Source organism: Solanum lycopersicum, chromosome 2 (assembly GCF_036512215.1).
Source record: "Solanum lycopersicum chromosome 2, SLM_r2.1".
In the NCBI taxonomy this organism is placed as follows: domain Eukaryota; kingdom Viridiplantae; phylum Streptophyta; class Magnoliopsida; order Solanales; family Solanaceae; genus Solanum; species Solanum lycopersicum.
The window spans coordinates 55,250,484-55,272,326 of record NC_090801.1 but is presented as its reverse complement, the minus strand read 5'-3'; the positions used below and the strand labels follow the sequence as shown (position 1 = coordinate 55,272,326).

At 34.1% G+C, this 21,843-nt stretch overlaps 4 protein-coding genes and 1 non-coding gene across 5 annotated transcripts; all 5 read left to right on the top strand.

The window, feature by feature from the left end:
- Positions 1–360: 360 nt before the first annotated feature.
- On the top strand, positions 361–5,124 carry LOC101252354 (cathepsin B-like protease 3). Its single transcript, XM_004233173.5, has 11 exons — positions 361–593; positions 2,159–2,212; positions 2,303–2,383; positions 2,499–2,655; positions 2,763–2,767; positions 2,868–2,942; positions 3,025–3,150; positions 3,281–3,499; positions 4,209–4,322; positions 4,410–4,445; positions 4,723–5,124. The coding sequence occupies exons 1-11, from the start codon at positions 537–539 to the stop codon at positions 4,855–4,857; spliced, it is 1,059 nt and encodes a 352-aa protein (XP_004233221.2). The 5' UTR covers positions 361–536; the 3' UTR covers positions 4,858–5,124.
- A 609-nt stretch (positions 5,125–5,733) lies between these two features.
- On the top strand, positions 5,734–14,560 carry LOC101253747 (exocyst complex component EXO84C). Its single transcript, XM_004233178.5, has 7 exons — positions 5,734–6,206; positions 8,270–8,364; positions 9,830–10,874; positions 11,861–12,376; positions 13,236–13,424; positions 13,997–14,133; positions 14,212–14,560. The coding sequence occupies exons 1-7, from the start codon at positions 6,105–6,107 to the stop codon at positions 14,456–14,458; spliced, it is 2,331 nt and encodes a 776-aa protein (XP_004233226.1). The 5' UTR covers positions 5,734–6,104; the 3' UTR covers positions 14,459–14,560.
- Positions 14,561–15,500: 940 nt separating this feature from the next.
- On the top strand, positions 15,501–18,290 carry LOC101254055 (uncharacterized protein C12B10.15c). Its single transcript, XM_004233179.5, has 4 exons — positions 15,501–15,809; positions 15,946–16,038; positions 16,912–17,087; positions 18,030–18,290. Exons 1-4 carry the CDS (start codon positions 15,647–15,649, stop codon positions 18,093–18,095), a joined length of 498 nt encoding a protein of 165 aa, XP_004233227.1. The 5' UTR covers positions 15,501–15,646; the 3' UTR covers positions 18,096–18,290.
- A 461-nt stretch (positions 18,291–18,751) lies between these two features.
- TRNAN-GUU (transfer RNA asparagine (anticodon GUU)) lies at positions 18,752–18,825 on the top strand. Its single transcript has one exon. It is a non-coding gene; the product is annotated as a tRNA-Asn (tRNA).
- Positions 18,826–20,184: 1,359 nt separating this feature from the next.
- On the top strand, positions 20,185–21,195 carry LOC101260710 (protein PHLOEM PROTEIN 2-LIKE A9). Its single transcript, XM_004253326.5, has 3 exons — positions 20,185–20,417; positions 20,546–20,622; positions 20,736–21,195. The coding sequence occupies exons 1-3, from the start codon at positions 20,361–20,363 to the stop codon at positions 21,094–21,096; spliced, it is 495 nt and encodes a 164-aa protein (XP_004253374.1). The 5' UTR covers positions 20,185–20,360; the 3' UTR covers positions 21,097–21,195.
- The last annotated feature ends 648 nt before the right edge of the window (positions 21,196–21,843 follow it).

The window sequence follows — 21,843 nt, the reverse complement described above, 5'->3', positions numbered from 1 at the left end:
GATTCCATTTAATATTTTACCCTTCGAGATGAGTCAGTTTAGTTTGCCAATAATTATATATATAGATAATTCAAAATCAATTTCTCTTCAATGCTTTTTGAATCGAACTTGTCTAGTGATATTTACCTCCTCTTTATAATTGACAAGCTATTATACGATGAGAATTTACCCGTAAAGAAAATGCGAATTATCCTGAATTTCCAATTAGAAACATTATTTTTAGCCAAACAGGTGATAATAGATCTCATCATTAATTTATCTTTAAAATGACAAATTAGTGCACTCTTATATCCAATAAAAGAATTACACGTGTTCCTCAGCTAAACATTTTCCAGACCTAGGGAACTGAACATTATAATTAATTCAAAATTATCTTAAAAGTGGAGCAATAATAAAAGCTTTGATCTTTTTTAATACGTCAAACAAAGAGGGCCAATAATTCATTCATCTTTTTCCTTGTATCTATAAATATATTTTCTGGGGTTCCTCCATTTTTAAGCCACCATTACAGAACCCAAGAAAAAGGGCCCAAAAATATGAAGCACATAGCCACTTTTTTGCTTTTGGTTTCTGTCTCCACCCTTGTTTTGCAGGTTTGATTCTTGATTCTTTATGTTTTTTTTTTGTTTTTGTGTTCTTGGATGAAACGGTTTGCTTTATATATCTTTTAGATGAATGGATGGAATAAGTTATTGTATCAGACCGAAACCCCCCATGTTCTTTTCATTTATAGCTTTTGGGTTGAGCTTAATCTTGGTAATCATGATGATAATTAGTTAATTAACTAATATACCCCTAAAAAAGGAAATCTTTTTAATGTTTCTTGAAGGTTCTGTTTATATTGACTGCAATTCTTGAGGATGAGGTTTGCTTGGGGTCTGTTTGTTTTCCCTTTTTGGGTTTGGGGGTGGGGTGATCTTGTGTGTGTAGATGTTGCCTGGAATATATTTATATATCTATATACATGTAGTTGAAGTATATTATGTACCAAAAAAATGTAAGTATGTTGGGTTGAGGTTGACAGCGTGGGAAGGAGGAGGGGATGGATGGTGTAATGGTAGTGTGTATATGTTTTTTCACATACCATAAACTTTACAGGTGTATATGAATGAAGCGCCAATACATGAATTTTTACTACGGTAGATCATCTCTAAGATTACATAAAGCTAGAAAGATGTTTCATAGCAAATAATTGCCCAGGTCCTAACTCCTAAGAAAGTAATTGTCTAATTAAACCATGTGGAGACAAATCCTAGTTTGCCATGAGCTTCTGCAAGGCCACTGTTTATTCTGTGCTGGTTCATATTCACAATTTAAGTTCCTTGATTATAAAATGTTGAGTGGGAATTGTCAAATGGTACCAGAGCCTGAACTTGGTGCTTTCTCGCTCTAACTTATTTATATTTGGATGTTGATGACTAATTTGTGAGTTGTATGGGACATGCATAAACATTTAGACTTAGCACATATAGTAGCATCTATTGTCTATTGCCAAACGAAGAAAATGAAAACAGTTTTTATATATACAACTAACTTTTAAATATTATGTACCAGATCAATTTACCAACTTAGGTCGAAGTAAACATAGCTTTCTTTCCAGTCCTAGTTCTCTTGCAGCTAAATGCATGCAAAACAATATACACTTGCAGTACAAGTGTAGATTTTGCAACAATGGTTGTGTGTATTTCATGAGTAGAAGAAAGAAAATAGTATGTGGGTCAAATGAATGAGAATTTTCATGGTACGTTAAATTAAAGAAAACTAGTAATGCGAAACAGCATTTTGCTGCTATGTTGAGTTTGCAAGTGGGAAATTGAAGAGTTCACCCCAGACTTCCCCCATTTTGCTAAGAAATAGAAAAGGGGAAATGGTGGAGGAGAAGCATTGCTGCTTGAGCCAAAATTACATGGTCGAGTTCTTAATCTCTTTCATATTCTCAATGTTGATTCGACATTACAGTGACTAGGATATTAGGGATTCAATTTAATAGCATTTAGAAGGTTGACAGTCTGAAATCTGAATGTTTTAGGTCCAATTATTGGGAAAGCTTAGTCTTGGTTGGTTAAAGTACCATATGTTGAAGCCTATACCCGAAGTTATTTAATCTTCATGTAGTCTATTGTTGAATACATAATTTCTTTTTTTGAACGGCAATCAGGTTGTTGCAGAAAATCCAATATCCCAAGCTAAAGCGGAATCTGCAATCCTTCAGGTATGATTTCCTTCATCATAGAGAAGATATTACTGTCATTGTACTCTGATCAAACTAAAGGTCACAGAGTCTTTTTGAATGGTCGTACAGGACTCAATCGTCAAACAGGTTAATGAAAATGAAAAAGCTGGATGGAGAGCTGCACTAAACCCTCAATTCTCGAATTTCACGGTGAGATTTCCATAAAGGTGTATATTCGTTTTGAACAAACTTAGGTGCACTTTCTTTGTGCAATGCCACATCCTTCAACTCTCCTTTTATGAGTGCATGTACCCTTCATTCACAGGTTTCCCAATTTAAGCGCCTTCTTGGAGTTAAGCCCACAAGAAAGGGTGATTTGAAGGGCATCCCTATTTTAACTCATCCAAAACTTTTGAAGTTACCCCAAGAGTTTGATGCACGAGTGGCTTGGCCTCAGTGTAGCACTATTGGGAGAATTCTTGGTTAGTTTCTTCTCTTTTGTCCTTGATTTAGTGCTGTAGTTCTCTAGAGTGGTGCTAATGCTTTCCATCTTTTGATGTCATGCACCGGTACTGTTTTGCGACGCCAGATCAGGTGATTTGTCTTGGTTCTACTTTCACTCATTTGTTTTTCCTCCTGAATTTGCTTATTGCTCTTTCCTGGTATTCTAACAATCTGATTGTTTGTATTTCAGGGACATTGTGGTTCTTGTTGGGCTTTTGGTGCTGCTGAGTCGTTGTCTGATCGTTTCTGTATTCATTATGGATTGGTAAATTCATTCCTTAATGCAAAAACTTGCAACTTTATTCTAGTTATGGTCGCTAATGATTCAATTTTTATGTGTGAGGCAGAATATCTCTCTGTCAGCAAATGATATCATAGCATGCTGTGGCTATTTATGCGGGGATGGTTGTGATGGTGGATATCCGTTAGAAGCTTGGAAATACTTTGTTCGCAAGGGTGTGGTCACTGAAGAGGTATACTGGTTTGTTATACACTTATTGTACTTCAGAGAGATTACATCTTTCAGATATTGTGGGATTCTTATACCGATCTGAAAAAAGATTGTGGATTATTATGCTCGACTAATAAAAATTTTCCTGCCAGTGTGACCCTTACTTTGATAATAAGGGATGTTCTCACCCTGGATGTGAACCTGGATATCCCACTCCACAGTGCAAGAGGAAGTGTGTTAAAGAGAATCTACTCTGGAGTAAATCCAAGCATTTTGGTGTTAATGCATACCTGATTAACTCCGACCCATACAGTATCATGACAGAAGTTTACAAGAATGGACCAGTTGAGGTTTCTTTTACTGTTTACGAGGTAAGAATGATTGGAAGATAGTAAAGTTCTGATCCTGAATTTTTGGGCACAATTTATATTATATGATACGAAATTGAATGTTGCATTAACTTGATATACAACAACAATAACAACTATGCCTTAATCCCAAGCAACAATCAAACAGCAGTTCTCTATCTACCCCGTGATATTGTTAACCTTGGACGGCTTATTTCAGGATAACTCTGATGAACTTTAGTTAAATATATTACAAATATCCTTTTCTAATTTTTCAAATGTGATTTCCTTACAAATCATATGGACAATAATAATGCTTTGCTGAATCAAATAGCAAAATATAATTGAAATCACTTTCTTTTGATGGTTAACTGTCAAATAATTGTTGATAATTCAACAGAGTTCAAAATATTTGTTGGTCACCAACTCTACCTTTCTGAATTCTAGTGTTACCATCTACTATGTTTGTGGAAATATTGTGTCAATTAGTGATCTGTAGAGGTTTATGTTCCAGGATAATTATGTCCATGACAATGAAGTACCAGTTAGGAAGTCCAATGATCTGCTTAAATGCATCTAGAGGTCATTGTTTAAATGCACTAATTTCTCACCTCTCTTCTGGTGAAATTGAAATTTGCCGACTTGGATTAGTTTCTTTACTCTTTCTGTTATCTTCTCCTATTTTTACTGGTGACCTTCCTATACTGAATGACAAACTGTTTCTCGAGCACAGGATTTCGCTCACTACAAGTCTGGTGTTTACAAGCACATAAATGGTGAGGAAATGGGAGGCCATGCTGTTAAGCTCATTGGATGGGGAACCTCTGAGGATGGAGAGGACTATTGGGTTTGTTGACATCTTCTAATTGTGCCATGAAGATCTTCAAAATCATTTTGTCCTTTCTAAATTTGATAATCTTTTTTGGCTTTGCAGCTCCTTGCCAATCAATGGAACAGAGGATGGGGTGATGTATGTCTTGATCTAACCCTTTTTCTTTCAACATTTTACTTGATCAAAAATAGTTTCTCCTCCTATGAGAAATATTAGAAGTTGTTGAACCATTGGTTTACCCTTTCTTAATAGGATCTTACACACTAATTCATAATGTTCAATATCCGTGCTAATACTTTTGTACATGTGCATTCTTGGGTGATTGCATCTTTCCTACTTCTTGAAGATGTGCTAATTAAGCAGCGCGTACATCCTTATGATGTTCTTCTCAAATATATGTTTGTCTTCATGGCAGGATGGTTACTTCAAGATCAGAAGAGGAACAAACGAGTGTGGCATTGAAGAAGAAGTGGTTGCAGGAATGCCTTCAGCCAAAAACCTGAACGTGGAACTTGATGTCTCTGATGCTTTACTTGACGCCTCAATGTGATTGCTAATTCTTCAACTAAACACTAAATAGGATTCAAGTTTCTGAAGACTTGGGGAATAATAACATTTTAAGCTTCATATTCTTCCCCTCTTAAGTTATCTGCAACATTTGTAATCTGCAGTTGTTCCACAATCCTAATTATCTGTGGAAGTGTTTTCCTTGTCTGTTATGTATTTCTTCACAAGTACTCTCTCTGCCAATCTTGACCAAGTTAAAACATTATCATATGTTGTACTTGATATTATCAATGAAATGTATTTAGACTTAGTTGTTGCTGTTATAATCAAACTTGCGCTTCATGTAAAGTTCTCTCTTTTTATTGTTCACGTTACCAAAACTTTATTGGATAAATTAAATAAATTGCACCCAAGTGTACGCGACTTTTTTGTTATATATCAAACTTTTATATTTTATAAAAATTTATAAAAATATACCTATTTCTTTTTATACAATTTATTTTCGAGCTCGCTCTTCATAGTCTTTTTCAATCACAAAGTAGTAATAGTAGTTTTTCGTTAATGATATTTCCCTTTTGTTTTCTTCTTCTTTTTCAGATTCATATTAGTTATGTTCGTAGTCATGACTTTTCAAGGATATTTTGACTTTTTTATTTTTCTTTGTCAATTTTTTTTTTGAAAGTGAATGATAATACAAGTTAGGAATTTGTTTTATGTAAATACACAATTTAAGATATTATAATCTATATAATTTTTATTAATTTCCTTTCAATAGCAAGTTAGGTCATCCGCGAACAGATACCCAAAGTGTAAGGTGACCTTTACCAGAACAAGACCCACGATAACTTTTCCAATATGGAATAAAAGGATTTCTACTCCAATATGGAATAAAAGGATTTCAAGCATTCCTATTTCTTCTAGGATATATCCATCTCCTGTGGAATACATCCTACCATTAACTAATGTATAATGTGTCCTCCGAAAACATGAAAAATTGGAGATTTTTATAATTAAACTTTTTTTCTAAATAGAACATAATTAGCCTCAAATATATGTAATTCCTGTACTTCATACTAATCCCTCATTTTCTATTTATGTCACACCAATCTAGATTTCATGTAGAATAAATAAATTTGTCATTATTAAATAAATTGACCTATGACTATACATAAATAATTTAATTTAAAGGCTATTTTTTGGAACTCTCCAATTACACTGAACTCTGTGTCTCTTCATTTTCCCCATTTCCATAGCTGCAAAAGCCGAAAATCTACTGGTTGGAAACGCCAAATGAGGATGGAAAGCAGTGAAGAAGAAGATGATTTCCCATGTATTGAAAGTGTTACTCCTCAGTCCAAGATCGACTCAATTTACCAGTCCAAGACTGAAAAGGTACTATCTTTTGCATTTTCCCTGCGTCCCCATTTTGTCTCATTAACTCACAAAATAGCGTGATAGCAAATTCAACTGCTCTTATATGTTGTTGGGGTTTGATCAATTTTTGGAATCAAGTTTGGAACTTTTAATCTGGGTGTTCTTTATTTTTGGAGTTGTAGTTTAATTTCGTTTCCTGGGTTTTCGCTTCAAGTGCTGGAGATGAAATGTGGAAGTGTGTTTGTTCTTTCCTTGAAGTTTGATCTGTTTTTTCTGAGCTAAATTTGTGAGTATTTTTAGGTGGGATTCTTTTTTTTTGGAATTTTTATTTAGTTTGGTTTCTTGAGGTATCCCTTTTTAGAGTAGAAGAAACAAACCTAGTTTTACCTGCTGAAGTGATACTAAACTTTAGTTCTTCCATGAATAGTTAAGTGGATATTCCTTATATTGGGAATTCAAATTCAACTTGGTTTCCTAGGTTATATTTCAAGTGCTGGGAGTAAATGTTATTGCTTTGGTGAAAATATTTGGCTTAGGTCTTCCTGAAGTGTGTCTGCCGTAACTTGGTTATATGCTAGGCAGGGACAAGAGCTGGTTCCTTGGTTCGTGATTTTTTGTTGGTGATGATGTGTGTGATTTTTGAGGGAGAACAGGGCTTAAAACTAGCTACAAATTGTTGTTCTTTCTGTTTTGCATGACTGGTTTATGGATCTGATTATTAGAAGTAGGGAAGCTTAGAAGCTATCCGTTTCATCTACATGTGGATGGATTATAGAATTTTGAGTTTCATAGAGTGGTTGAATTAATCATGTTTGATGGGGCGGTTAAGCATTTTTGGATGTTCGTTGATTATCTATAGCTTCTCTATGCATCAAAGATGCTCTTCCATATAATCGTTTTTTTTGTTTTTTGCTTTAGACTAGTAAAATTTGAACATCTATGTACTAGTTTACTGATGTATTAATGTGCCAGTAGTGCCTTCTTTCATTTTGTTAATGTTGATTTAGTAAATTTCTTCAAATAATCAACTTAGTGGATAATTCTTAGTGTAATCTCGCTGATATAGTTTGACATGAATCTTGACAATTCGAGTACATTTATGAAGACCTTATCTAGAAATGAGTATATTTACGTGGACTTTGAATTCAGAATACTGTCTGTTAAGGTCTTGACCAGAATAATTCCGAACTGTAGTTGAGAGTTAAAATGAGCAAATGTAGTGGATCATACCAGAATGCTTGCAACCATCCTTAGGTAAAGGTTAAAATAGGGAGAATGGTTGGCAATGCGGTGAGTAGACGAGAAGAATTATGATCAAATAAGAGGAGTTGGGAAAAGAAGGCAAGGGAGTTTTACTCTGCTTTGCTAACAAGTGCTAGGTAAACTTAGTTTTTTTTTCCCAAATAAAAGATTAAAGGAAGAAAGCTAATGGATGCCCCTTTTTGTTCACAAGGGGATGACCTAGAGGTTGTGTCATGGGAGTAACAACCTAGAAATCTCATGTTCGAATCCCACTACAATACTTGGTCTGAGCCTATATACGCCTTGGTGGGCAGAATTTTCTTGACAACATGTCCTGATGCTAACACAACCCATATCCATAAAGAATATATATTATTGGACATACAAAATAATTCCTTATTTTATTGTAGGTAGACTAAAATTCATGTAGAGATTCTCGTGTATTTATCTTCAACCAATTCAATAAGAGTTCTTCCCTATTAATCTTTGATAACATCTCTTAACTTTTTTTGTGTGTGTGGAGATATGTTGTGCAATAATCGAACTTGATTTCTGTTATGTCGATGTTAGGAATTCTGTATACCATGAATAGATAGGAAAAAATTGCTAGTACAAACATCTGTAAGTGCTTGTTATGTGCCAAACTATTACCTTTTTTAATTTCCAAAAATGCATACTCAATTTCTTTTAGTGCTTGTTCCGTTTCTTTTTTGGTTAACTTTTCAATATATCACAGATAGAAGTAGTCTTTATCTTTCCCACTATTTTTGGAGTGCTTGCTGATTTTGCCAGTTTTTGTCTTTCTTATGGTCCCCAGTTTATTGCTCTGAGTTGTGCAGGGAATTAGGAAAATCTGTTTTGAGCTTTTGGATTTGAAGGATGCGGTGGAAAACCTGTGTGGTAATACTCGAACTAAGTGCCTGGCCTTCTTGAGGTATTGGCTGATGAAATTCTTTTACTAGACCAAAAGAAAGTGGAAGAGAAATTCTGTTCAATGCTACATTTTCGTAAACATTTTCCTGCCTTTTCTATGGAAACTGTGGTTACTAGTCTGTTAGAAACTAAAATTTCTAAGGGCACAATGGCAAAACTTAAATGAGAAAATGTGTATCATCGGCAAATACAGGTACTACTACTTCAAAGCGACGTGATATAATTTTTACAGAAGGCGGCATCCCTTCACAGCTAGGAGACCATGAGAACTATCTGGTAGTCTATGTATTTGGACTCATACTAAAGTCTGATGTTGAGTTCATGTCAATAGCAAATGGACACATGTCCTATTTCTAGAAGAACCGGAATTCAACCCAACTGTGTCCACTTTTTATAAGTTACCTCTTGATGTTCTAGTCTATGATACTGAGAATCCTTCCTTAGAACTGTAGAGGGAACCCGACATGTCTTTCCCTATATAAGGTTGTGGGGTGTGTGTGTGTGGGTTGGGGTTGGCTTCTGTTGTGGGGAAATGGTAAGAAGTAGAAAGGTTTGGTGAGACACATCCTTTAAACAGTTGGTTTATAAGCACAGCATTAGAAGATATCTAATATTTATCTGGAGAAGTGCAATTTATCCCCTGTTTTATGCTTCCTTTTTTGGGCACCCTTCTATATTATCTGCTTTTTGTTTGTTATATTTTTTTTTTTAAAATTCAAAGAAGGATAATAAGAGTTAATTTAACCAAACAGCTGTCAGATTAATCAAAATATAATGGTTCCATTATCTACTTGATCTGAAGTCCTACATCAATACTGAACGCTTTACTTGCATAATCTGATGGAGGAACTGAAAGCAGAGATAGCATGTGATAAAGGGACGAATTGCTCTTGCATCTTTTTGTGAAATAGGAGAATAATCATCACATTGCTCTTCTTAAATTCCTAATTATTATATGGGAGCTTTTTTATTGGAGAAGGTTACAAGACAGTCCCTTCTCGACAAAAACATGAGAGATGAAAAAACACATTGAAAGAACGTTTATTGACTTTTCAACTTACTATCTCTAGATTAAATTGTAGTGGTGTTAATAATCTCCATAAATTTAGCTAGACCGGTTACTTGCATCTAGTCTTTCTGAACTTTACATATGTTCTTTTTGTCATTACTGCCTACTTTTTGCATCAGCCTGCTTTATGTAGTTTTTTCTACCTATCACCTTCAGTTTAATCTCCTGATCTATGTTATGTGTCCTTCATTCGCCTTGATGTACCCATCCTAAACGGTGCAACTTGGATATGGGTCCTTTGTGCAGATTCTTTGAAGTATACTGGATTATTGGCCAAATCATAGACACATAGGATACTTTTATACACTCTTATCACGCAATTTTAAATGAACTCATGTATGGTACGTGACCCCTCTACGTGCAAAGGTCAACTTCTAATCTGTTCTTGTCATTGTAGATTGTCTGAGGAAGTTGTGGAAACAGAACACGAGCTCAATGAGCTTAGAAAGCATATATCCGCACAGGGTATTCTTGTTCAAGATCTCATGAATGGTGTATGCAGAGAATTGGATGAATGGAGCCGAACAAGTGGTGATGTCCAAGAAGCTAATGAAAGCTCTCGGAGCTCTGATTATGGTGATACTTTCATGAATGACATGGAAGATGAAAACATGTTGTTTTTGGAGAATATTGATGTTCTTCTGGCTGAGCACAAGATTGAGGAAGTAATAGAGGCAATAGATGCTAAAGAAAGAAGTCATCCTGAGTTGAAAAGTTCAGGAGACACTTCACCTACTGAACCATCATCTTTTAAATCTGCTTTGTCTAAAAGAAAAAAGATGCTGGAGAATCAGCTGGTTGAGATCACTGAACGACCCTCAATTGGCATTGTTGAACTTAAGAAAGCCTTGTCTGCTTTGCTCAAGCTTGGTAGAGGTTCTTTGGCACATCAGCTACTTGTTAATTCGTACAGATCTCGTCTTCGGAAAAGTATTGAGGCTTTCCTTCCCCTTTGTCCTTGTTATCCCGAGACTTATTCAGCCACATTGTCTAACCTTGTATTCTCTACCATTTCTTTGGCTACTAAGGAATCTGGTGCAATGTTTGGTGACAATCCTGTTTATAGCAACAGAATTATCCAGTGGGCAGAAAGGGAGATTGAATACTTTGTGCGGTTAGTTAAAGAACATGCACCACCTTCTGATGGAGCTCCTGCTTTACATGCAGCAAGTGTTTGTGTTCAAGCCAGTCTTAACCACTGTAATGCCCTGGAGAAACAGGGCCTTAAACTGTCAAAATTACTCTTGGTGCTTTTGCACCCATATATGGAAGAAGTCCTCGAGTTGAACTATATACGAGCCAGGAAAGCGGTTCTTGATTTTGCTTCAAGTGATGAAGGGAAACCATTGTCACCTCGGTTTGCGTCTCCTTTATCTACATTTGCAACTACATCTGATACTCTGCTTGTTGAAAGTGGAATGAAATTCATATATATAGTCAAAGTAAGTCTTAATCCTTATTTATGAATGTTTGGTCATCTGATTGCTCAAGTGTTATTACTGTATCCCTCAAAGGACTCAGATTCATGAAGTGCACAGTGCAGACTTAAATCCCCCTTCTTTTTCTTTTTTTTTAAAAAAGCTCCATCGATAAAGACCTCCCTCACCTTGTTATAGTTGTTATGCAAGGTCTTTTACATAACTTTTCTAATAGGTGTGCAAGTATTCTTGCAAGAACTGTAACCATTTATTTTTTTTTGAAAATTGGTAATTCGGCAAGAACTCTAACCAATTTGTAATCTATAATGTCGTCTTTGATAGATCTCTATGATTGGCCTTTCTAGACACAACTGAATCTGTTGAGAGACTGGAAGATTAAGTCTAGATACTTTATTCTCTTCTCTCTTGCTCTGCATCCACACACACACACACATTCTTGTATATTCAACTACCAGATTCATTAGCAGAAATAGAAAGAACCTTGGGGGTTAAAGTGTGCCTCCTTGGTCCAAGAAAAGAAATATTTCTTGAGCAGAAAATAGTATAAAAACATGAAAGTGACACTCCGTCAAAGGACCTTTTCTGCTTTGCCAATGAAGAAAGGGAAAAAGTAGCTGTCTTGTATGTAACAGACTTATTGCTGCATATTCAGCATGGTGGCATAACTACCATTTACAATAGTGCAGTATATGAATATGTGTGTCTTCGTGTGTATATTGCATAAATGCACGTGATTTTGTTCTCTTTCTGCTGGATTCTGCTAGCTGCAATTTTAGGACAACCTTCAATTCGGTGCCACTTAAATAGATGTCTCAACTCTCAAGTAGTTGTCGTTTCTCAAGTAGGAGCACCCATAGATGTTTGAGATTGCTTTGAACTGCAACATGTGGAAAGAAAAAAGAGACAAGAACAATAGCACTGCATCAGATATCTGTTTCTTGTAATGATGGCTTAATAATAATTTGATCCAACTTTGGCCTCCTCTGCAGGAAATAGTGGAGAAGCTCACCCAGTTAGTCATTCTACATTTTGGAGCTAACATATTGACCAGAATTTCACATCTTTTTGACAAGTATGTGGATTCTTTGATTAAAGCCCTGCCTGGTCTTTCTGAGGATGATAATCTCACTGAGCTGAAAGAACCTGTTCCTTTTAGAGCTGAAACAGACTCTCAGCAGCTTGCACTATTGGGAACTGCATTTACCATTGCTGAGGAACTATTGCCTATGGTTGTATCTAGAATTTGGAATGTTCTTAATGAAAGCAAGGAAGTGGGGTCTGAAAATGTGATGCCTGCCGCAAACAATACCGTAGAACTCAAGGACTGGAGGCGTCAACTTCAGCATTCACTGGACAAACTTAGAGATAATTTCTGTCGACAATATGTTGTTAATTTCATATATTCAAGAGATGGTGATGCACGATTAGATGCTCAGATTTATTTGAGTGGTGTCGGACAAGATACAATTTGGGACGCTGATCCGCTACCTTCATTGCCATTTCAGGTACTGTAATCCTTGTTTTCTAGTTTCCAAAATGATCCTTACTTATTGGTTCCATGAATAGCACACCCTAGTTAATTCTTTTTACTGTCTTAGTTTGTTCTCTTCTTTTCCTCCTTCACAAAAAATGGTCCAAGATTAATTAAGTTTTCCTTTCTGTGAATTGGGTGACTGAATGTGTAATATTCCTTTATCCAAGTAGGTTAATGCTGTGTCAGTTGAGTTTCTGGTTCACCGTTGGTGTTGCTTTGCTGTTAGTAAATAACTCTCCTTCAAAACCTTCAATTCCAGCTTCTGCTTGGTCATCAATCACTGCTTTATAGTAGCAACTTTAAGGAGATTCCAAGTGGGTGTTTGATCATGTTTTTGAAAAAAGTAAGTTTTTGTTTTAAAGTGAAAAATGATTTCAAAGCCGTGAATACAAATTGGAGTTGTTTTTGACTTTTTGTGAGTAATTTGGAGTGAAAAAACCCTTTTGTTGTTTTTTAAATTCTTCCTGAATTTTAAAGCCAAACGTGTTTCCGATGTTCAGCCCTGGAAAAAGTGATAAATTTCATGGCCAAATGCCTCCTTAAGTATTTTTTTTAAATAAATAAATTAGACAATCATTCATCATAATATTCAGCAGATGCTCGTTTGACTTTATTATAAAGTTCAAGCAGAAGAAACATAGTTTTACATTTTCTCTCTGATGGTGGTTTACAACTGTTTGTCAATTCTTATCTGACTATCCAAATGCTAATATTCAGTGATTTTCTTGCGAAGTGCTTTCAACAGTTTTTGCTAAATGAGAACCTTATAAAATGCTTATGTTTCCAATCCTTTCATGTAACGAAAAGGTGATAAATCTTCAAACCTGTAGGCATTATTTGGTAAGCTGCAGCAATTAGCAACTGTGGCAGGAGATGTTCTTCTCGGAAGAGAGAAGATACAGAAGGTTTTGCTTGCCAGACTGACAGAGACTGTGGTAATGTGGTTGTCTGATGAACAAGAATTTTGGAGTGTTCTAGAGGATGAGTCAGCTCCTCTGCAGCCGCTGGGTTTGCAGCAGGTATTTTTTATATCTACTACCCTGTCTTTAGTTGTACTACCTGAATATAATAGAGTATTAGCACAATTTCATTTTACTTTTTCACCTTATCACCTGTTTGCATGCTTCCCGGATTTTCATACAATTTGGGATATTGTGTGGGAGCTGTTACAGCTTTGTTTAATTTGAACTCTGCAACAGAACATATTGTATGGTTCTATTGTAGATTCAAGTTCAAAACTGTTATTGAAAATTCTGGGTAGACAACTTTTTATAGGATACATAGTTGGGCATAGGACGGCCGTTTGTGTGCTACCTCTTTCTAAAAGTAACTCTTCAGGTATCTCGGTGTTTGAAAATATTGGTATCTTGGTTCCATATCAAAAAAAGGAAAATGGAAGTATCTTGTTCATGCCCTTATTACTTCCTCAGCCCAATCGGCACAAAAATGTTGATTGATTTTTAGAGTATTCTCTCATTAGCCATTAACTTGGTGAAATTCCAAAAAGATACTACGTCATACTAACATGTATTTGCGATATTCAACGTGAAATGCTCTGTTTGTATCTTGATATCAACTTTTTGTTTGACAGTTAATTCTTGACATGCACTTCACTGTTGAAATTGCACGATTCGCGGGCTATCCATCAAGGCACGTGCATCAAATATCATCAGACATAATTGCACGTGCAGTGAGGACTTTTTCTGCCAGGGGCGTAGATCCACAAAGGTATTCATTCACCTAGCTTACTACTTTTCATCTTCTTTATGTATGAGCCTCATCAATGAAAATGTCTCTTCTTATCAGTGCCCTACCCGAGGACGAATGGTTCACTGAGACCGCAAAAGGAGCCATAAACAAGCTTCTCCTAGGTGGTTCTGGATCAGATACATCTGAGATTGATGATGAACACATCATTATGCATGATGAGGGGATGTCGGACTCTGATGGATCGCCTTCTTCCCTCTCAAGTGCAGATAGTTCTGAGTCATTTGCCTCAGCAGAAATGGGTGATTTAGATAGCCCTGTGTATTTATCTGATCCTGAGAGTTAAAACAATACTGTCAAGTGATTTAGAAGTTGTATCTGATGCAAGTACATGTGTTAGGTTCTGTTGTATCCAAATGTTATCAATTAAATGGTTTATTTGCTGCAAGATTCTGTTTAGAAGAATTAGGTAGTTCCTTTTACAATGCTCTATTACTTTTTCATATTTGTTTAGATTATATACGGGGAGGAGATTTTCACCAATGAAACTGAAAATATAAAAAAAATAAGCCCAAAAAAAGAATCAATGTATAGTATATATCCCTAAAAAGTTGCTTATCCATATTGTGTAATTTCTCTACAAAGGTGTCAAACTGTCAATTAATACTACTTTGATGGCTTCGCCACTGCTCTTTGGATTTAAAAAAATAAGTAAGAAAATCACTTTATCGTAATAAAATAGTTTCTATTGTAAAATATACACCCTAACATTCCAATTTCCAAGCTTTTCAGTCTAAATTTATGAATTAATTTGCTTTGGTATAAAGTTAAAGAAATTAAAAAGATTGAAATTTGTATTCTAAAATAAATCATAAATTTTTATAATGGTTGTTACTAACTATAGAAATATTTCAATTTTTTGAGATTGACTAAAAGAAAAAGTGAGTTATATAAATTGGTGTAGAGGAAGTATTTCTTTTTCCTATTTTAATTTGATAGTTTTTTTTTTTTGAATACTTGATGATTTTTAAGTTAAAAGAGATATGACAAATGTTCAAGTGGAAATTTAAAATTAAATAGTAATTATTAAAAAGTGAAAATATATATATTTTTTTAAAATAAATTAAGAAGAAAAATAAATGAAACGAATTCAAATAAGGAAACTGGTATAAAATAACAAAATATAACTCAAATTAAATCCTAAAATAACAGTTTTATTTAAGTGTAATCTCCCTTTCGTCATATAATATACATTTTTATACAAACGAATGTCGATTTGTGTTTCTATACAAACAAATGTATGCCTACGATTTATGCTTTATAACAGATTCTATAACGTTTTTATACAAACAAATGTCAATTTGCATTTATGCTTCATAACAAATTATGGAGCGCAATTACGTAATGTATTACAAAATATAATTTTGATGGTGGTTAAACATAAAATTACTATCGAAACAATAAGCGCGGGAAAATAGAAGGGGCAGGTTACCTTTAGGGTTCTTTTGATACTCGTTACCAGTTCAATCGAGCAATGGCGAGAAGCAACAGTGGAATTTCAGGCACAATTGATCTTACCGGCAGTCTTCCGCCGGAGAAGGTGGTGGAACTCACCGGAAAAGTGCACCAGCTGCCGTGCTGTATCAAGTTCAATGGTCCATCTGATGTTTCACAGTACTTCAAACCCAAATCTACCGGTATAATTATTCTATTTATGCTAGTCAAGTTGATACTCTACTTGAAATTTTTGGTTTTGGTATTAAAAACTTAGTTTTTGAAAGAACTTTGCTTTTATTTATTTAATCCGTGTTTGAATTTGTGAATGAAATGAAGGTGTAATTGTTGATGGATTAAGTGTGGAGGAATCTCATTTTAGAGGAAGGAAGCTTCAGGGTACTACTGTTGCAATTCCTCATGGCTATTCTGGTAAAGTATTTTATTTTCTTATAATAATGGTGTTGGACCGTCTTGTCTAGTACCTACCCCTGGTTCAATTTGTTTGTTTGGTTGACTTGACACGAAATTTGAAAAATGTAAATAAGTCTCTTGATTACGCCAAGTGAGATAATCTTCGACAGAATTAAGTTTGATAGTCACCAAATTAGTGAACTAAGTACTGTCAAAGCCGCGACAGAGGGGAAGGGAGATGGAACTGTTGGTTCAATTGTTCCATTGCAAGGTGGGAGCGAAGGTAGGCCAATCTGGCCTACAGGCAGAATGCTTGGCCCAGCAGTGTGGACAGGAAGAGAATGAGAAAAAGAAGGCAAAGGAGGAATTGAATAGGATGAAGTAGATCATCCCAAAGAAATAACAGATGCAGAGGAAACAAGCGGTATAGAGAAGTGATAAAAGGCTCAATAAGCGTTGGTCCATCTCCATTCATATATATATATAATGAACAAAGAGACGAGAGCAGAAGATGAGAAAATTGTGTGTTTTGCAGAGTCCTGAGAGTAAGATAAATTAATTGAAATGGGGAGATTAAAATAATTTTGCGCAAACATTATGGTTAGAAATTAAGCAAAGGGGACCATAATCAAATCTATCAAAGTCTCAATACTTGCTGCTTGGATAATAACCATCAATGACTACATTGTACTCTTGGTGAGTGGCTGCACATACAACTGTGCTTTATATGCTGTAGTACTGAGGAAACACTGCTATGTTGATATAATTGCCCATCCAGCATCATTGATTTTGGAGGCTTCATAACTGGATTATTCTAGTTCAACTTTATTTTGGGTCCTCTTAATCTACTTAACTTTGTGTAATTTGAAACCATTTTTCTTGCTTCTTCAGGGTTTGTCTTGGGAAAGAAAATGCTTGTTGAGAAAAGGAAAAGGTCCGAGGAAGATTCAAGTTGCTGGGAGATGAAGGCAAAGTTCCAAAACATAACATTGTGGAACCATGATTCTCTTCCCTCAGAAAATGATGCTTCCTTGCGTGCCTTCCACCTATTTTCTGTTGCAACAGCAGTATGTTTCTTCTTGATCCTAGTTATCTGGAGATGCCTTTCCTGCTATTTATCTGTTTAATTTTCTGTTAAGTTGCTAAAGCAAGATTCATATTAAAGCTGCTCCTTAGACAACAACAGTTTCTACTGACTACGCTACCTGCTTTGACATGCCCTGGCTGCCTAAAATATTTTTCAGATTGTGGCTTTCATGACCAAACATGCATCGAGTCAGCTATTTTACCTCTCCAAAGTTTGACTGTTTTTTAATTAATCTTTCTTGGTTTTGTTGGGAGGAGTATCTGTTATGAACTAAGTCCAGCCTAATGTGGATACCAGGGACGCAAAAGTAGTTATTGGGTTGACAAGAGCTATTGGGCCTAGAACAAGTAATAGGGCAGGTTAATTTGGCATCCGGGTTGAGAAGTGGGCATGGGAACGGTTCCTTAAATAAGGTAGTGGTATGTGATTCAATGATTAACGCAAATTGTTGAGTAAAGAGTTTGATTCTCTCATCTCCATTCTTAGTCGAGCTTTTCATCCCCTTCTATCTTATCATTTTATCTCTATATTTTCTGATCTTCTTCCCCTTCGGTTAACCTTCTCATTAGCTTGTTGTTTCCATTCCTCAATTGTATTTTGTGTTCTTCAGCGGTTATAATACATATCATTGTTGTGTTGGTAACTTGAGTTTTTACAGTATCAAAAAAGCTCCAGTAGTCTCAAACATGCGACCAAATGTTTGGCTAATTTTGGTTCTCTTTAGTTGTCTTTCCTCTGATAAATGCTTATGAACACTAATATTGGCAAATGAGGATATTCTATGTATGAGCTGCAACTAAAATGGTCTGGATGCATTTCTATGCACTCTTTATCATTGTTACATGCTTTTTCTGCTGCTTTGAGTACCTAGCAATCTAGTCTTCGGTTGAGCCCATATTAAACTTGTGTTTCATCAATGCAGCTGCACCAACCAGTCAGTCTTGAAGACCTGGAAGCTGCATCAATCGATCAAGAACTAGAGCTATAAATTGGCAATATGAGGAGATATAACCTCCACAATGAGCAGTACATTTTCGAGCTCGTTCATGCTCTTTGCCAGTTTATGGAAAGCGCTCTTCATTATTTATCAGGACTCCATTTATCATGTGTCTAACATGTACAAGCGCCTAACATATTAACACATGTATTTCGTATATCTCAAAAATTTCCCTTCGTTTCTTAAGATTTTACATTCTCTGAGTTATAGTCAGATTTATACCCATTTTATGTGACATAAGGGAACAGACTACCAATGTGACTAAACGTCACTAGGCAAGTTTATTTTTAATAACCAAAATATTTTTCAAACATTTAGACCAATCAAATGTACTGATATTAGAAAACATTCTTTAGCACACCTTGTGTGTTTTGTATTATATAACAAGAAAAATATGAGTTTCTAGCCTTTTCTTATATTTAGGGAGCAAAATAGAGTGAATTAGATTTACGATTAAATAAACTTCCTACTCATTGTCAAATTGAAATGCTTTACTCCCTCATTTATTATTTCCAATTATAGAAATATTTACGATTTGTTTTAGACCTCAATTTGAATTAGATTTCCTTGACTTTGTGTTTATTGGACACATATATTGCAACAGAAATTTGGTATTTTAATAACAAAACCAATTTCATTTCAAACAAGCTGGAATAGCTCAGTTGGTTAGAGCGTGTGGCTGTTAACCACAAGGTCGGAGGTTCAAGCCCTCCTTCTAGCGTTTTGAAATTTTATCATTTTTATTTTAAAGTTCTTTACATAATTTATTTCATATTAAATCTTAATTTATGTTTGATTAGAATCTCTTGGCTCAAATAAACTATTTTAAATTAGTTTTTTTTAAAAATAAATAAATAAATAAACTAGTTGATTGTTAAAGAAAACATTGCATAACATTCAGAAAAGAAAACAATTGATATATAATCAAAGCATAAAAAACACACTAATAGTGGGAATCAAATTGAAATGTATTGAAGTAGCAATTATATGAGTAATATTATAAGAACTAGTAGTAAATGGGAATCAAAATGAAATGAAATATTCTCAGTGTTGTATGTCAAATAACAAATTAAGTCAACAACTTTTGCTTTCATGAACACGTTTTTATTAATTATCAATGTGTTCTCTAGAATTATCATCTTTAAACTAATATTGTTCATTGAACAATATCTAATATTGTAAAGCAACTCCATATTCTATTTTTTTTCGTTATTAAAAAACAATCACCTTTAATGCAACTAATTTAATTAGAGGAATTTTGGCCCTTTACTATTATGCTCTCTGTCGGCATAGTCATAAAATTGATCATTTGCCTCCATATATTCTGACCAAATCGGATTCCATAAAATATAAATAAACACAATTAAAGCAAAAAAAAAAAAAATCAATTTTAGAAAGACATTACTCACAAGATTAATTAAGTAGAAAAGTCAAATTTGGACGACAAATTAATTAAGGGCAAATTACAGAAATTACATACTTTCAAGGTAAAATTATAATTTACCTCTTAAAAGTTTTATAACTATAGCAATCCCTCAAACAGATACAATAATACAAACGCTAATACATTTTAAAAAAAGAAACAGAAACATTAATGGCCAAAAAATTAAAGCGCTGATATATTAAAAAGATGGTCGGATACATGCGACGACACATTAAAAAGAAGGTCGGGATACATTAATGATATATTTGACTTAAGAAAAAAATGAGAAATTTCGAAAATTTGCAAAACTTGTAGGGAATAATGACAGCAAGTAACTAAAAGTGGAATTTCTATAATTAATCCGATTAATTAAGTCAAGGTAATTACTGGAATCCATTACATAAACAAAGGACGGTTCTAGACTTCTAGTTTTACGTATCCAATTTTTGACTAATTATAGAATATTTTCTAAATATATGAATGAATAAAAGCTGTTTGATTAATGAGTTTTTCTTTAATACAAATATATTAAAACTTTAAGTAAAAGTTATTTGAATTCGTTAAACTCGTATTCAGGTGGCAACTAGCTCAGCCCATAGATTCTAATTAGTGCATAAAGTAATCCGATATAATGAATAACTAAAACATTTCATTCAAGAAATATATTATTTGGACAGTGCATGTGACATTCCTTTTTGACTATTAGTTGATTCCCCAATTTCTCCTTTTAATTTGGCTTAGTGCATGCATTTCATCTCTATATATACATATCACATATCACTTAAATCTACACATTATTCTTTGTAACTTTGTGAGTAATTAGTACAAATCAAATGGCTTCAAGATCTCTTCACTATCAAGGCAACCACACATTCTCTAAAACACAAAAGGTAGAGCAAAATTTCATCCATTAGTTTCTTCCAATATTCGCAATTCTTGTTCTACTTCCCTTTGGGCATTATACTTGTGTTCGAGTTTATGTTTTAAAATTTGCTATTGTTATTTTCATTGCTCGCAGGGTTATATAGTTTATCCGAAAGCTCTTAGTATTGTTTGGGGAAATGAGAAACGCTTTTGGAAGTTACCAAAATACGAGTAAGAGTTAATTGGTGAACAAAATCTAAGTCGTATAAATTAAATGTGTGCTACTACATATATATGTACTACCTTACAAGCTGACACTGTTTTTAAATCTATTTGAATTACAGAAAGGATGATGCAGAACTTATACAGGTAAATTGGTTGGAAGTAACTGGTTGCATCGACGATATTAATATAACAAAGAAAACATCATACAACATTGAATTTACAATGTCATTGATGACTGATGCGTTCGGTTGGAACAACTCACCAATATATCTTATGGCTAAATGGGGAGATAATACTCAATGGAGAAAGGTAAATTTGGCAACTAAGACTAATGACAAAAAGATGATATCAGAAACTATTACTATCATAAAAGGAAAAGGGAACAATACTGATAAGATTTATTTTGGATTGTATGAAGTTTGGAACAAAAAGTGGAAAGGAGGTCTCAAAATCCATTCAGTAAACTTGACAGAGATCTAGCTAGATATTGATTTAGTTGTACTACAAAGAAAATTGTAGGACCAAAATAATTTGTCGATTATTGTTATATCATAAATGAAACTCATATGTTAAACTCAATTATAACTTCAATTAATTTAGATTTACGTTTGTTCTTTTATTTGTTTCAAGTTTGCGCCCCCCCGACACACTAATTACTATATTACATATATACAATTTTACTATAGTATCACTAGAAAAAGTTTAAAATATTCATCGCAATAAATAAATAATTTTTCTACAATAATATAATTGACTTTATATTATTAGTAGCAATAACATAGCATATTATGTATTTATAATCAACACTTGATGTTGTTAAAGACTTCAATAACTTTGAATACAATGATATTACTTATGAATACAATGTTGTTAATTATGCAAATTATACCAAAAATATTGTTAATTAAAGTAATTAATAATTAAAAATATTTAATAGAAATTTCAAAAGAAATATAATTAAAGGATTATTATTTTCTAGTGTCATTAAAAAAGAATTCTTGTGTGTCCTCTAATTAATTTACCCCTCATTTTTGTCATAGTTGGATAAAAATTTTTCACGATAGAACGAGGAAATTATTAATTTCAGAAGTTAAGCGAATTCAAATATATATGGCGGAACAAATTATACACTTATTTAGTGATTATATAATTTATCCAAAAGCTTTTAATACTGTTTGGAAAAATGATAAACGCTTTTGGAAGTTACTCAAAGACGAGTAAGAATTA